Genomic DNA, 15,212 nt, shown 5'->3' on the forward strand with positions numbered 1-15,212 from the left:
TGAAAATTGTGTTCAGTGCCCTGGAGTATTATTCTCAATTACATCAAAGCATCTGCAATACTCTGAGAAATGTCCTGGAGGTACAGGAGACAGCCTGACTGACAGCAAGCGTAGAAAAGGTTCTCTCTCATATTTATGTGCTGATTGTGTCAAGATGTTTTGCTGGCACTTCTGTGCTCCAGTTCTGCTAACTAGTTTAGCCTGAATACTGGAAATAAGAATATTTACCAAGTATCCATGTGAACAGGAATTGAATGGTGGAGCAAGTTGTTTATCCTTGGAGATAATCCAAACTCGATGTGTCTTCAGCGCTTGAGGTTAGTCCTGCTCTGGAAAGGGGATTGGACTAAAGGACCTCCAGAAACCCCTACAAAGCTGAACTAGTATATGAGTCTCTGTCACACTTTTGATAAACTCACTATACCCCAACACAAGCAGGATGTTTGTACTCTTCTGTCCAGTACTTTAATTTTTTAAAGATTTGGCTCAAGAGAACTCAGACCTAAAATGATCCTTCAAATTCTAAACCAAATCTAAATAGTCTTAACAATTCCAACATGACGATCTGTCTCAAATACTGAGTATGGTACCGAACACAGTGCTGCTCATATGTACCTGTGTTTTTCAGGCAGATTTAAAAGGACTTGAGAGATATTGGTTTAGCCTCCTGTAAAGTCATCAGGTTATCCTCAAAATTGCTAGTTCCAGGCAAGCAGCTGCTTGGTCACCCTTTCCCACCATCTGTTTTCATCCTTAGCCTGGAAAGATCGTGGTTAGAGGAGACAAGGTAGTTTGTTTTCAATGTCCAATTAGATCTTGAGTTTTCTTACAAGGCTTTCAGAAGGGAGGGTGATTTTGTGGGTGGTTTTTTCTGCTAGGGGTTGACCTATGATCATTAACTCATTTCACTTGGACTAGCAGACATGAGATAGTAACAACTTTTGTTCAGCATTAAGGCTGAGCAGAGACCTAGAAGAGGCAGAAGTTCTCTCCCATCCTCTCTGCTACTGCCTCCTCGTTGAACATTTCTCTCCCTTTCAGCTATTTAAAGTGTTCTGTAAATCTTTGCAGCAACTGGCTCCTTTCCAGAGCGGCTGCAGCATGCAACACAGTCCACATGACCCAGGCAAGATCACAAATTTTGGGAATAAATGGGTTTTACATTTCAGAGCACTGTAGCTAAGTTACTTTTATTCCTTTTTTTTTTTTTTTTTTTTTTTTTTGGTGCATAGTTTCTGTGGATGGAAACGAGAAATCGCATACACAAGAGACGCTTCTACTTGGTTTTCATGGGGAGGCACTTGACTCTTGATTTGTCAGTCACAATATCAGCTAAATTTCCATATTCACCTTCCTAATACATTTGCAGGAGATTTTTTTTTAAGTTGATACTTAGTTTCAGGGAAGCATATGAATACAGGTACCATATCAACTGCAAGCAAAGGTGAGACATCTTGAGGTATATTACAAGAAGTTTTATTGTTAAAAATACCTTCTTCAACCCTGCATACAAAGATTTAACCAAAAGAGATCCAGAAAGTATAGCATCTTTGTACGTGAAACCCGATGGTGGCAAAAAATAGGATAAAAAAAAGGGTAGTAACAGTGGTTGTCTTGAGAATTCCAACTATAGGACATAAAGAAATAAATGAGAAAGCAGCAAAACAGGTTCTGTGACATTTTCAGGAGTGACTCATTTACATGTGATAACAGGAAATATCTAATCATATCTAATGAAACACACTTCAGAGCATTACATCAGTAATATGGGAGACACAGAAGCTTATACCACTACATAATCAACATGGATTTATTTATAGGCATGCTACATGCCTTCTTAAGTGAGTGCAGTAAAAGATTTACTAATCTTTTATAAAGCCAACCATTAAAAGGTGATAAACAGTTTTCTGCTCAGCCTCTTTTCTTTCCTTTTTTTTTTTTTTTTGTTTCGTAAGGAAAGTTTTTAATATAGCTTTCCAGAAGAAATATTCTCCAGATATTGCTGTAAGCTTTTTTTTTTTTTTGAGTTCATGCGGTTCTTGACCAGAGGATCTCCCTGGGTCCTTTCTGGACTAAATTTTTCTTTGTTTCTGTGGTTTTTGGATTCTTTTCTAACACCCAGTCTGTAAGGTGATCTTTGAAAATCCTCTCCATGTACAAGAACAAAACTTCCGTCCCCATATCTTGCACTCTGAAAATATTAGGAAACATCAGAAAAAAAATCACGTCCTTCTCAGACCATGTCTGGCTTTGTTTCTAAGAGTACTGTTAGGTCCAAGTCCTCTAAAATTTGTTCTGGTATTACAAGGGCAGTCTTTCCTTTTTGAATTTTCAGTATTCCAAATCTTTCAAATATTAAAAGATAAGAACAGCTGTATCAGGTCAGATCAAAGGTCCATCTGGTACAGCATACTTTCTCTGGTCACGGTATTAATAGTGGATGCCTATTAGGCATTAAGCATGTAGGTGTAGAACAAGTACACAGGAACACTTCTCCTTGGTATTTTCCCAGTCTGCAGGGATTTGTGACCTGGGGAGTTTTTGAGCTGGAGGTGGTCCCTGGTGGATTTTTCCTCCATTAATCTGTCATATCTCTTTTTGACCCCATACAAATTTTAGCACTTGCGATGGTGAATGCTAGAAGCGATAGAAAAGAATCCCACAACTTGCCTATGAATTGTAGGGGGAAGTGCTATATCTGTTGCTTGTTTTGAATCTTCTGCCTTCCAGATTCAGTTGATACACTTACTGCTTCTTGTGCAAGAGAGTCACAACTGTTTTTACTCACTTTTCCCATGCTGCTTAGGCTTCATTAAAAATAATTTTTTTTTAGGGTTGAAGAAACCTCATTCAGTTAATTGTTTTCCATACTGAAACCAGTTCAAACCTTTGATCATCCCTTCTGATCACAGTTTATATAGCAATAGCTTGATGGATTCTGATTTGTTCAATATTGTTTTCCTAATTTCTTCTAGCATGAAGTTTGCTTTTTGCCTACTATTGAACGCCAAGGTATGTTTTCATAGCTCTGCCTATTACTGCTGACACATACTTTTCTAGAATGGTAGAAGCTTTCAGAAATTTAGAACTACTTGTTCACTGCCAATTATTTCCTCTTATTTATATGGAATTTCACTTGCTACTTTATGAAATGCCTACTAGGTGTTTTGAGAATTTCCTGCAAGCTTTCCCTCAGCTTTCACAGAATCACAGAATAGTTGGAAGGGACCTCTGAAGATCACCTAGTCCAAGGAAGGGTCACCTAGAGCAGGTTACACAGGAACGTGTCCCAGTGGGTTTTGAATGTCTCCAGAGAGGGAGACTCCATGATCTCCCTGGGCAACCTGTTCCAGTGCTCTGCCACCTTCAATGTAAAGAAATTCTTCCTCATATTGAGGTGGAACTTCTTGAGTTTTAGTTTATGGCCCTTGTTCCTTATCCTGTCACTGGGCACTGCTGAAAAGAGTCTGACACCATCCTCTTGACACCTGCCTTTGAAATATGTACATGCATTGATGAGATCCCCTCCAAGTCTTCTCCAGGCTAAACAGGACCAGCTCCCACAGTCTCTCCTCTAGGAGAAATTCTCCAGATCCCTAATCATCTCAGTGGCACTCCACTGGACCCTCTCCAGTAGCTCCTTGTCTTGCTTGAACTGCGGAGACCAGAACTGAACACAGTGTTGTGGTCACACTAGGGCAGAGTGGAGGGGGAGGTCACCACCCTCAGCCTGTTGGCCACACTTTTTCTGATACTCCCCAGGGTACCAGTGGCCCTCCTGGCCACAAAGGCACACTACCAGCTCATTTATTGCTCAGGTAAATTTCAAATTTTCAGTTTTATTGTTCAGGTAACATTGTTATACCTGTAGAAGTTACCTCTCCGTTATACACCCTCCTCCCAGATCACAGTTGTGAATATTTTGAATAGCGCAGGCTTTTGTACAAGTCTCTGCAGGACTTAATAAGTTGCCTTCTGCTTTCAAAATTATTCTGAAATTTGATCTTTGTTTTTGACTCCATGGTTGTCATTTTGGCAGCACACTGCTCAGAAGCCTCTAGTTGTGGCATAATGATGGGTTCACTGAGAGAAAAGAGAAGGAATAATGGTAATAAATTTTTGTAGTTCTTAGTTTTGTCTCAATGAATTCCTGCTCAGAACACTTTTTGCAACCCAGAAGCTCTACTAAGGTCAATAACGAGGTGTAAGCAGAAGTGCAAAATCAGTGCAATGAAAACGTAGGCCTTGTTATAAAGATTGAAATACTTACAAGCCTCTAGAATTATACTTCACAGTATTTAATTATTGTGTATTCTTCTATATTTATATGCTTCATTGTAACAGTCCAATAAAGCTATCACAATCCCAGATATAGAGGCAAAAAACTGGAATGATTTATTGAACACGTGAGTGCTATTTAAGGGTCTTGGGGGCTTACATGCTAATGAGGAGGCAGGTTATTCTGAACAGGGGTTTTCCCAATCTGTGAGCATTTCTGGTAACAGGGATGACATAAGGGAAAAAAGATTTTACATTTCTTGGATGCAGTATTTACATTTTGGGGAAAAAGTTTTGGTATTTCCAGTAAGCCGGGTTACATTAGGGAAGGGTGATCAGCTTTTACCGGAAAGAAGGATTTACATAGGGAGGGAGAAAATAATGGGATATCTGATAGCATCATGCAAAGTCTCTCTACATCCTGCTGGGGGAAATCAGGACAATGGATCTTGTCTGGTCTTTTAGATGGTGGTTTTTTCCCCAGCCTCTGTGGCCCAAGGTTTCCTGTTTAATCCTAGCAGTTCCTTTTCTGTTGGTATCCAAATATCGGACTGCAACACTTCGTATTTCTCATAAGAGAGAAAAGAACAAGTTTTAAAATTTGGAACAGTTCTTTTGATACAGAACATATCTTGCAGGTGAAAATACTTATTCTAAATGTCATCAATTCTATATAGAGGTCTGTGTCTGCCAGCTTTCTGTGGTCCTGGAGTTTGTCCTAATACCATACTTTTCTGAAGCATGGCTTTCATTATAAAATTAGCAGACCACCTTACTCTCCTTATCCCAGAGCTGTTCAGACAGTCCTTGAATAAACACGAAACTATACAGTGATGCCCCAAATCTGCCAAAAGCCTGAAATTACTTTGGAGAAAGCTGAGGACTTTGGAGACTGCCATTTTAGAAAACAATCCTGCTACGGAAACCTCATGATAAACCACAATGGGACATCTGGCTTTTTTTCCCCAGCTACCACAGAAATTAGAATTTGTGCCATAGAATTTGCTCTTTTGTGTAGTAGACATATATATATATATATAGTTTCGTGTAGTAGACGTATATGCATATTTCTTTGCTTCCCTGCCCTGTCAGGATCACTCATCCTCTGCTGTCTGGATGGGGAGAAACCTACCCCATCCTTCGGTCCAGTCAGCTGGAGCTTGACTGGGCTGAGGAGAGGTGGCAGGATATCAGGTCCAGGTGGGGAAGGCAGACAGAGAGGTGGGGAGTGATGGAGAAAGCCTGGCCTTTAAAATTGTCACTGTCTAAAATAACCATACACTAATCTTATTTTCATGAGTATTTTTACCTATGAACCAGTGTTGTGGTGGTGTAAGAGAGGGAAATCCTGATCCTATTTAAATCAACAGATATTTTGTAACTGATGTCAGCAAGGATATGATCTCTCTCAAAGAGTATTTCATCCCAGTAAAATAAATTGTGCTTGCTGCAGTATTTAGAGAAAAATGTCAATGGAACTGAGTACCATCATGTCAACAGTTAAAAGCTCTGATTTTGAGAATTGAAATTTGTGTTCAGTTAACATAGTTTTGGCTACAAAAGAATCTTAATGTATTTAGAGGTATATTATATTTTCCCAGTTATGACGAAATGTGAAAGAACATGGCTTTTCATCATCTAAATCATGTGCTAGTAGATTGGAATAATACTTAAACAATATGCAGTGATAGAAAGAGAGAACAATATAAAAAAATATTATCAAGACTTATTAAACTCTGACTGAAAATACTTCCAAATTTGGGGGACTTTTTTGTTTTTAGATAGATGCAATTTGGATCCAGCTCTTAGTAATACTATTTGCTGTTATAAATGAGAGATTTGTTGCTACATTGTATGCTCAACAAATAGCTAACACATTTTATTCTCAACAAATACCTAACAAATAACATCAGAACATGTTTCTGATCTTATTTCAGTTTCTGAGAATCAGTAAAATCAGTGCAATTAGTAGACGGACACAGATGTACATTAAGTGAGATCAGAGGCCTAATCTCTGCTGAAACTCAACAGTGTTCATTGCAATATTAGCACAGTTCTGCTTGAAGTCTGCTTAATTTCACATTTTCTCTGCGATTCCACAAGAAAAAAATTATCCTGTGTTCAAGATAATCCGAAACGCTGACTGTGACATTTGGGGATAATTGCTGTCTGACACTCCTGGAGACAACATACAAATCTTCTGACCTAGAAAGAAATAAAATTAGGAATGATACCACTATCTAGATTTTCATCCAAATGTAATGGGAACTGCAAGCCTCATCCACAGAAAGAATTGTAAGGGGACATAGAGTTAAGGTGGAAGTTTGTCTGGCTGCATGTATAGGCCATCTCTATTTGTGCTCCCAGAACACTCCAGAGGGATTTGTTGAATTTTGTAGACTACATTGGGACAGCATGGCTGTTCACAAATTAGCTGCAATGCCATTACAGTGAGGTTCACTTGGAAATAGGATTGTACTGAGGAGATGAGAATCTGGTCCCATGAATTCCCAGGTTTCTTTGAGTGAACTCTCCTAGAAAGAAGTTGTTTGGTCTTTATATAAAATGGCGTCTGACAGCTTGGAAAGAAAAGTTCTTTTTCTTCCCATGCCAAAATTCATAAAATTTTGGACAGAAAAGTACATTTTTATGATGGAGGCGAGAATTTATTGGATAATAAATTATTTGTTAAATTCCAGTGATGTGTTGGAACCTGACAAGGGTTGTAGTTTTGCTGTCAATTCAATTACCCTACACGTGAGGATGCTGGTTTAATTATTTGTTGCTGGTTTTTTTTTTCAAAAAGGCACTTAAGTCAGTGCAAGTTTGGCCCTGATGTCAATGAGATCAGTCACAGGTTCAAGTTGCCTTAACTCTTAGAGTGATTAATAAAGAGCAGGTCTTTCAGAAATGCCATCACTCACCACCACATAGTTAATCTTGAGTCGACAGAGCCAAACACAATGCAATAACAAACACACACAATTTGAGTGTGGTATATGCTTACCCTGGAGTCTGCTAAACTACAGGGTGAGCAGTTATCCTTGCACTATAGGTAAGGATAAAGAAGGTTGAAATGTATAAAGCAGGCTTTTGTTATTGTAAACTGAACAAAGAACGTGGCTATAAGAAGCTGAAGTCACATTAAAAGACTAAAGGATAATTATAGAAGACCACACAGGACAGAAGTTACTTTCCAGGAGATAGAAGATAAATAAGAAGTAATGTCTTCCCTGCTGCTCCTCTCCTCTCCAGATGTGTGTGGAAAAGCAGTGTAGGGCTGGGAGCACCAACCCTTGCCCCTTTGTGAGATCATTCACACAGGTAGAGGCCCCACTTTAACAGTGCAAATTGGACTTCTGTTCCTCCAGTCCCAAGGCATGTTCTTGAGACCCCAGTGCCTGCACATATGTCACAAATAGTTTTCAGAGGAAAAACAAACTTGCTTAGTCCCCCCTAAAAATCCTGCTCAAAAGTACAGGCCAGTGACATTGAACTCCTTTGAGCTCAGTCAGACGACAAGTATAGGGAGAGGACTTAATTTAGCCACCTTAAATTGATGCCAACCCAAGCCTGAACTGAGGAACCTTCTTCTCTGCCACATTTAGCAGCTCCTTCTGAGCCACACATTGGTTTCTGTGGTTTTGCTGGATTGCACCCTCTGAAAGCCTAACTGCAGCCATCTCACTGCAACCCTTTTCATCGCAGAGACCAAGCTTTACATCCACAGGAGAAGCTGGGTCCACCTGATTTATTTGGTATTTCCCTCCAATCCAGCTGCATTCTTAGCAGATAGCTGTTCTGATACATGTTCTCCAACTCAAGCTACACAGAAGGACAGGAATATGGAATCAGATATTTGAGGAGTGGAATGTGAAGTCAGATGGGCAAGCACACTTCCAAATACTAGCGAGGTGATGACATTCGTACATAGCTTATTTGAACAAAGTCACCACTGTTTTAATTAATCTACTTTTCAAAAGCTGAGCAGTTAGTGTTTAGACAATGAATCCCTGAGAAAATGGTTAAACTGAAATCCCTGAAAGTTTCTGAAAAAAGTGTGTAGTGGCCCCATTCATGAAAAAGGGAAAATTACGAAGTGACCTAGAGACACATTAAAATAGTCAGATCAGCTAAACATGACTATTAGTTGGATGGGGACTGTCTCTGTGTCCTTCAGCCAGATATATAAAATACCTGCTCCATCTGTCTCAGTTTATATCTTCTTGAAATGGCAATAATATTGGATAGGCCATGGGGCTATTAAATCCACTACCGCTTAGTTTGTCAGTTAATACTTTTCTGGCTCTTTCAAAGGTGATGTGATAATTATTAGTAGAACATCTAATCAGGAATTTCATCATAGATTGTGAGTTTTCTTTCAAGATGAAGACATCAAAATGCACACAGAACAACCAGAGTCAGTCTTCTAAAGAATCTCTTCTTTGTCCACAAACAGAATAGTAAATGAGTTTTCCAAGCTTTAGTTACATAGTGTCTCCCATGTTTTATTTCAGTAACAATAGGTTTTGAAGATCCTGGATTGGGAAAATACTCCAGGCATAAAAGAAGTTCCACCCCTGAGAATTGCTGCAATGAAATGCAACTAAAATTAGATTATAGATTGTTCAGAAGCAGAGGATATCTTCTCTGAACTTCTCTGAACAAAGCTTCCCCTCTTTGAAGAGGATGATGTGTGTGTCAATAACCCCAGACAAAACTGATGGCAGACATCTTCATGTCATGTGCCAAAATATATTGCTAACTTACTGAAAGATGGTACCACTTAGTTCCATATGCAGCTACTGGAATGACCTTTTCTTCACTGATGCTGCCTCAAATAAATTGGCAATACTAAGCAGTCTCAAAGGCAAACTTAATTCCACAGCTTATATACAACAAAAGAGATAGTTTGGCACCTGGCTCTTTTCCATTCCTTCACAAACCTCCTGGTATTCTTTCTAAGTCTTGGGTGCTCTCACTTGTTCCATCCCATGTCACAATCCCATGCTGTTCCCCTTCATTACAGCTTCAGGTGACTTGTTATAGACTCCTTTTGTGCCCTACATATACCACTGCGTGCCACAATGGAAATATCTGCATGGGGGATAATGGTCTCGGGTGTGTGGTGACTTGGGTACACTTATTGTGAAATCAAATTAATATTTCTCCCATTTTTAATTTGTTTTTTATTGACAGTGGTTTCATGTGACAATTCTGGTCCTGACCCAACGTGTTCACAATTGCGCTGGACTGTGAGAGCGTACCTTTCTCTTGAAGGGGGAAAAAATGGTATCATGTAAGATATGCTTGTGTAGGCACCAAAATGAGACATTACTCACAGCAAACTGTTCATGTTTGTGATCCAGTCCCTCCTTTTCTAACAATAGATATGAAAGTGTGAGCAACACTAACACTGGAATTACCAAGACTGGAAATGTGACCTACAGAAAATTGGGATGAATGGGGTAGTTCATTACTCAGCTATTTCTCCAGACTCTCAGCAGACAGCAGCAGTCTATTGCAGCAGAAATTATTGCATTTGCTATATCCAACACCTAAAAAAAAATCTGGAAATTGAAACTGTTATTGACTATAATGTTAATAATCTAGAGAAGATGAAACCTAAAAGTGTGATATGTAAGCACAACCTGGAAAGCATACTTTTCTATACGTATATGAATTGTGACGGCGGTAACTATCAGAACCTTCTGGCTGTTTAGTCTATTTTCCTTGGTCTTTTCATGCATACAGATTTTAGTCTCTCTCTCTGTTTTTACATCCATGTGAACAAATATAAATAAATGTCTTTGTGTGTCCAAACATATGTAATAGTCTACGGAACGGGAGTGCTTTACCAAAGACAACAGAAGGAGTCTGCTTTATAATGCCTATGTGTATTCCTTGGAAAGGTTTGAGTTTAAGCCATGAAAACACTTTTAAATAATCTGTTTTATTCACAAGAACCAACTGAGACCTCACCAGAGAGACTTCTTCTGAGACTACCTAATGAGTAAATCAGTGAGAAATGGAAATTCCTTCCTTACAGGACAGGAATCTCCTTGTTCTCAAAGCTCACATCAGGGCCACCAGCTTCCTCAAACCTCCTGCTACATATTCGTTCCTCTGCCTGTCTGAAGAGCAGACCCCACCATTCAGAGAATGACATTGCAGAATTCACATTTTCCTAATCTCCCTGCTCTAACGCCGGTGAAAGCAGCAGCCTTTCATTTGCTCTTTTGGCTTCTTTATATTCAACTGCCTCCAGAGACCTGCCTTCAGAGCCCACCAGGACACATGTCTGTCCAGCCTCCACCTCCTTCCCTTGGCAAGATTAAAACCGCCCCGGCAGCCTGGACCTCCCTCTCTGCTGGGTCCTGCGAGGGACAGGAGGAGCTGTCTGCACCCACTGCTGCACTCCTCTGTGGGACTAATGAGAGGGAAGCAAGGAGTGTGACGATATACACCGTGTATTCACATGAGAGAAGTGAACAAAGCCAGCAGTGAAGATGAAAAGACACTGGTAAGAGAACAAGTGGGATTTAGAGACATCTGTAAATAAGAGATTAGAACGGTTAAAGCTGCCCTTGCCAGCTGCCGCCTTTGTTGTTTGGTTTTATGAAAGCATTATATGAAGGAACTGCCAATAGAAAGAACTTCATTGACATGTTTTATTATAAGGTAAAAATAAAAAGTTCTCATGTAAAGAAATCTTCTTGTCAAAGAAATTGTCAAATCGGTTAGTAAATCCTTAACGTTTTTTTTATACATTTATTGTGCATGGCTTGGAGGAGAAATTTAATAACAGAATCTGTCAGAAACTATAGATTCATACTTGAGTTTTCTTTCTGTTCACAGGAAAATTACAGCTTTCTTTTACGTGTGTAGTTTTTTGTGGTCTTTCATCTCAGCAACCATCCAGCACCAATCAAGTAAGGAGACAGAATTTATCCACATTTCATCTTTCTGTAATTTGGAATGTCAGAAGAGTTATTCTGTGTTTATTCAAAATTAAAATCCTCTCTAGCTAGCCGTCACACAAAGGGAGAACTGTCTATGTGTATGTATGGATGTATGTATGGAAGGATGCATATGAAAAAGAGGGGGAAAAACGGGAGCTATGTGTTTGGTTTTAAACTTGCTATAAGATGTATTTTTAAGGTAAGGATTAAAATCTGGATATAGGTGGTAGATACAGGACACAAACCTTCCCCTGTTTTTCAGTGCTTCTAGTTAGATATTCTTCTGCTACATGTGTCAATAAACTGGTTATACTTTATTTGTTGGGCATAAAATGTAAATGGCTGGATGTCAGCCATATGTCTCGTCAAATAATATAGAATGAGGTCTTTTCTATGGTGTAACATGTCAACCTGAATGTTCTCTTTAAGCCTATGTTGTCAGAAGGAAACCCACATTTAGGGTTGAGCCTTTGCAGCACACAAGAGGCTCTCTGTAGGTTAGAAATGCATCTCCTTCCAACTTCCACTCTTCATTCTTCCCTATCCACTTTACTAACATTTTCCAGATTGACTTGATACTGGACTTGTACATAGCTCTTAAACTCTTCAAATAAATGTTTATTTTTCCTTCCTCCTTCCTTAAATTAGGGGAATCAAGCAGGTCTTATGCTCATTACAAGGCTTTTTGACAAATAATATTCTGAAAAATTGGATGTTTAAATTTAGTTTCTTCAAACAAATTTCTTCTATGTTCTTTTTTGGGTAAATGAAAAAGGTCTATAAGTTCTTCTTGCCCCCACCTTGTATTTCATGAGTGATCATTTTCTGATCAAATGTGGCACAGAGAAAGGTGGGAAGACCTGGAATACTAGAGAGACTGGAAAAGTTGCCAACTGTTTCTCAACAACATCTGTAGTTGGCATAAACTTTGTTTAAGTTTCCTTGGGACTAGGAGAGTGTTGACTTAGGTAACTGGTATTTTTTTTTGCTTAAACCACCAAAAGTTCCAAACCAAAAACTCCTTACACAGCAGGACTTCTTATGTTACTACTACTATTTCTCCACAGTTCTGCAAGAGAAGAATTATTATAACACTCTCATTTAAAGGCTTAAAAAAAAAAAAAGTCAAACAATCAATCAAGTTAAATATGGAGCTCTCTAAAAACAGATGCTTATTTTCTTAGACCTCTCACTTTACGGAGTACAGTTTAAATTATTATATACTTGTAAACATTATTATTTAGATATTTATTTAATTAATAATAATCTTACAGTTACTTCACTTAATTTTCTAAGATGTTCTGAGGAAATGTGCAGGCACATGGTTAATAAATTCATCTTGTTTTGCAGGACTACCAGTCATTCTGGGTGCCAGTCACAGAATTGAGCTCTGCCCAACAATCAGGATTGGTCAAGATGACTTACCAGGTAAGTAGCATTCTGACTTTTTCAGGAAAAAGCTGCTGTTCAGAAAATTTTATCAGGTTATATTCAGCTCTGTGACTGCACAATTCTCTAATTAAATTAACATGAAAGTTACATTTTGGATATGCATGTTTTTTCTTGTAGGCTTTGACTTGATTTCTCAGTTCCAAATAGAAAAAGCTGCTTCCCAAGGAATTATTGAGAGAGTAGTGGGCTCCACTTCTCTACAGGTGGCCTATAAATTAGGACCCAATGTAGACTTCAGGATACCAACCAGGTAATGCCTTTGTTGTTTGGCTTTAAAATACAGATGTTTTGCAATCTTATTGTTTAAGAGGTAGAATTTCCCACCAGACCTAGATCCCTCCCACTAGATCACCTAATTTGAAAAGCTTTTGAAAGGGGAAAGAGAAATTCAACTTTTTTTTTTTTTCATAGCCACCACCAGACCAGACTGCATGTGTAGCAATGATTTCAGGGACTTCCACTTTCCTCTAACCAATGACAGTGCTCAGAGTGCCTCCAGATTTGCCGATAGTAAGGGATTCATCTCTAGGAAGTAACGTCAAAGTTGCTGATGAATCGAAAAGCGATAGGGAGGCAAAGAAAAAATAACAGGAGGACAGGGAGAAAAGTTTTCTCAAAACATTGACACAAAGGATCAATCTGATCATGTAAAGATTGCAGAGATGAGGTAGGATAACAGCTGACTGATTCTCTGGCAAGATGTTTTTGCTTGTTTGGATAACTGGTAAATAACCGATTTATGGTCACTTAATCTATAAAAGTTGGAAATTATTATTTAGCATGTCACAGTCAAGTGATGACAGGAACCAGGACTTAGGAATCTAATTGTGTTTGTGCTTTACAGGCTAGACTTGCTGCTGGTGAAGGAATAGAGACAGTACAGCAGGGTAGAGTTGTCTTTGCCAAATTTAGGCAAGTCTGGATTCTGCTCCAGCACCTTATGCAATTAAGAAGGCCTTAAGTTAGCAATTAACTGGCAAGACCGTTAATGTGACTACTATTTCAGCTAGGAATAATTGGAGTATGAAGTGTTTCTGTCTTACTCCAGCTATCACTGACAACTTCTGCTTGCTGCAGTCCTCCCTGGCTTCTACCTTTGTAGCCACCAGGTTAAGCTAATTTAGAGTTTAAGTGATTAGTTACATTTTACTCATGACTGCTTTCAATCCCAGACACAAATCAAGGCTGCTAGTGCACGAATGTGAATTCAAACACAGACAGCAAATGGGATTGTCATTTCACTAAAAGGTCAGATTCTCACATTTTCGATTCATGTCTCTTAGCTCAGAAACAAATTGAGGTATCAAAGCAGTAATGTTTCATTTTTAAGAAAGGTTAGACATTGTGATAGATGGCTCTAGTGAGATATGTGCTTGATATACACAAGTTATCCATGACCAAGCCTATACCAGTTCTGTTGATACACTATGGCATCTGAGCTGACTCCTGCCACTGGACTCGTTGGGCCAGGGAATGGATTAAGGCTTGAGTCCTGACTGTGCTCTAGTGCATCAGTCTGCTGTTCCTCTGTCACTGAGCCCGAGCTTGCTGCTCTGCTCCAGTTATTTACAGTGTACCCCTCTCAGTAAGCTGACTCAGAAGAAGTGAACTTGGCAGTAAGCAGCTGAGGCTAACAGCACAGGAGAGGCACACCTTAGTTATTCTGAGCAATTTTTTTTAAGACCAGAACCCTCCACACAATCTTTATAATGTGGATGGGTTTGGTTTTTTTTTGGTGTGAATTTGGGATATAACCCTGAGCAGCATTATAGGGGTTAGCAAATTATATAGAACATATCAAGAAGGGTTGAACCTCTTTAACGGCATGGGTGTATCTCTGGTTTTCTCAGCCCAGGCATCGCAGCAGCCCTGAACTCCTGCATTTCCCTCCAGCCACCCCTCTCTGCCCTTTATTCACAACTAGATTATTTAACGATAAAATAGATATTTCCCGGGGTACCAGCGGGCAGCAGCTGCACCTCATGGCGCCGGGGAGGGAAGGGAGAGGACGAGAGGGTAAAGGAGGGAAAGGGGAAGAGAGGGGAGAGGAGGAGAAGGAGAGAGGAGGGGAGGGAACGGAAGGGGAGGACAGGGCAGGGCAGGGCAGAGCCGCCCGCACTGCGGAGCTGTCCGTGCCCGCGGTGCTGAAGCCACCATAGCTGTGTCCGGGCGCTCACATGGAGGGTGTCATCCTTCGGTCCTTGCCTCCGGCTCTGTGCGCTTCTGCTGAGCCAAGAGGTGCGGGAGGCAAAACTAGAGTCAATTTGGAAAAAATGGCCGGCATGGTTTTCCCGAGCTGGATGGATAATACAGCCTAAGTGCTGTAGGAGCACTGGGGAGGGACCCTCTACGAACAGGCGATTGTAAAATAACTTTTTAGACTAACACATGATGATTATACTGAGGCAGAGAAGCCCATGTTACAGTGGCATGGGAATGAGAGGTCAATTGAATGAGCATGCCTCTGTATATTGATTCAGCCTTTGCTGAAACAACAGCTAATGCCTTGAAAAGCTCACA

General features: G+C 39.7%; 1 protein-coding gene across 1 annotated transcript in view; it reads left to right on the forward strand.

The window, feature by feature from the left end:
- The first annotated feature begins 10,616 nt into the window (after positions 1 to 10,616).
- COL9A1 (collagen type IX alpha 1 chain) overlaps positions 10,617 to 15,212 on the forward strand; it is a 66,265-nt gene continuing 61,669 nt past the window's right edge. Inside the window, exons 1-4 of the mRNA XM_032684304.1 lie at positions 10,617 to 10,801; positions 11,137 to 11,210; positions 12,591 to 12,668; positions 12,810 to 12,942. Of these exons, the coding sequence (XP_032540195.1) occupies positions 10,788 to 10,801; positions 11,137 to 11,210; positions 12,591 to 12,668; positions 12,810 to 12,942 (299 nt within the window). The 5' untranslated portion in view covers positions 10,617 to 10,787. The remainder of the gene's footprint in view (positions 10,802 to 11,136; positions 11,211 to 12,590; positions 12,669 to 12,809; positions 12,943 to 15,212) is intronic.

Source organism: Chiroxiphia lanceolata, chromosome 3 (genome assembly GCF_009829145.1).
Source record: "Chiroxiphia lanceolata isolate bChiLan1 chromosome 3, bChiLan1.pri, whole genome shotgun sequence".
Lineage (NCBI taxonomy): Eukaryota > Metazoa > Chordata > Aves > Passeriformes > Pipridae > Chiroxiphia > Chiroxiphia lanceolata.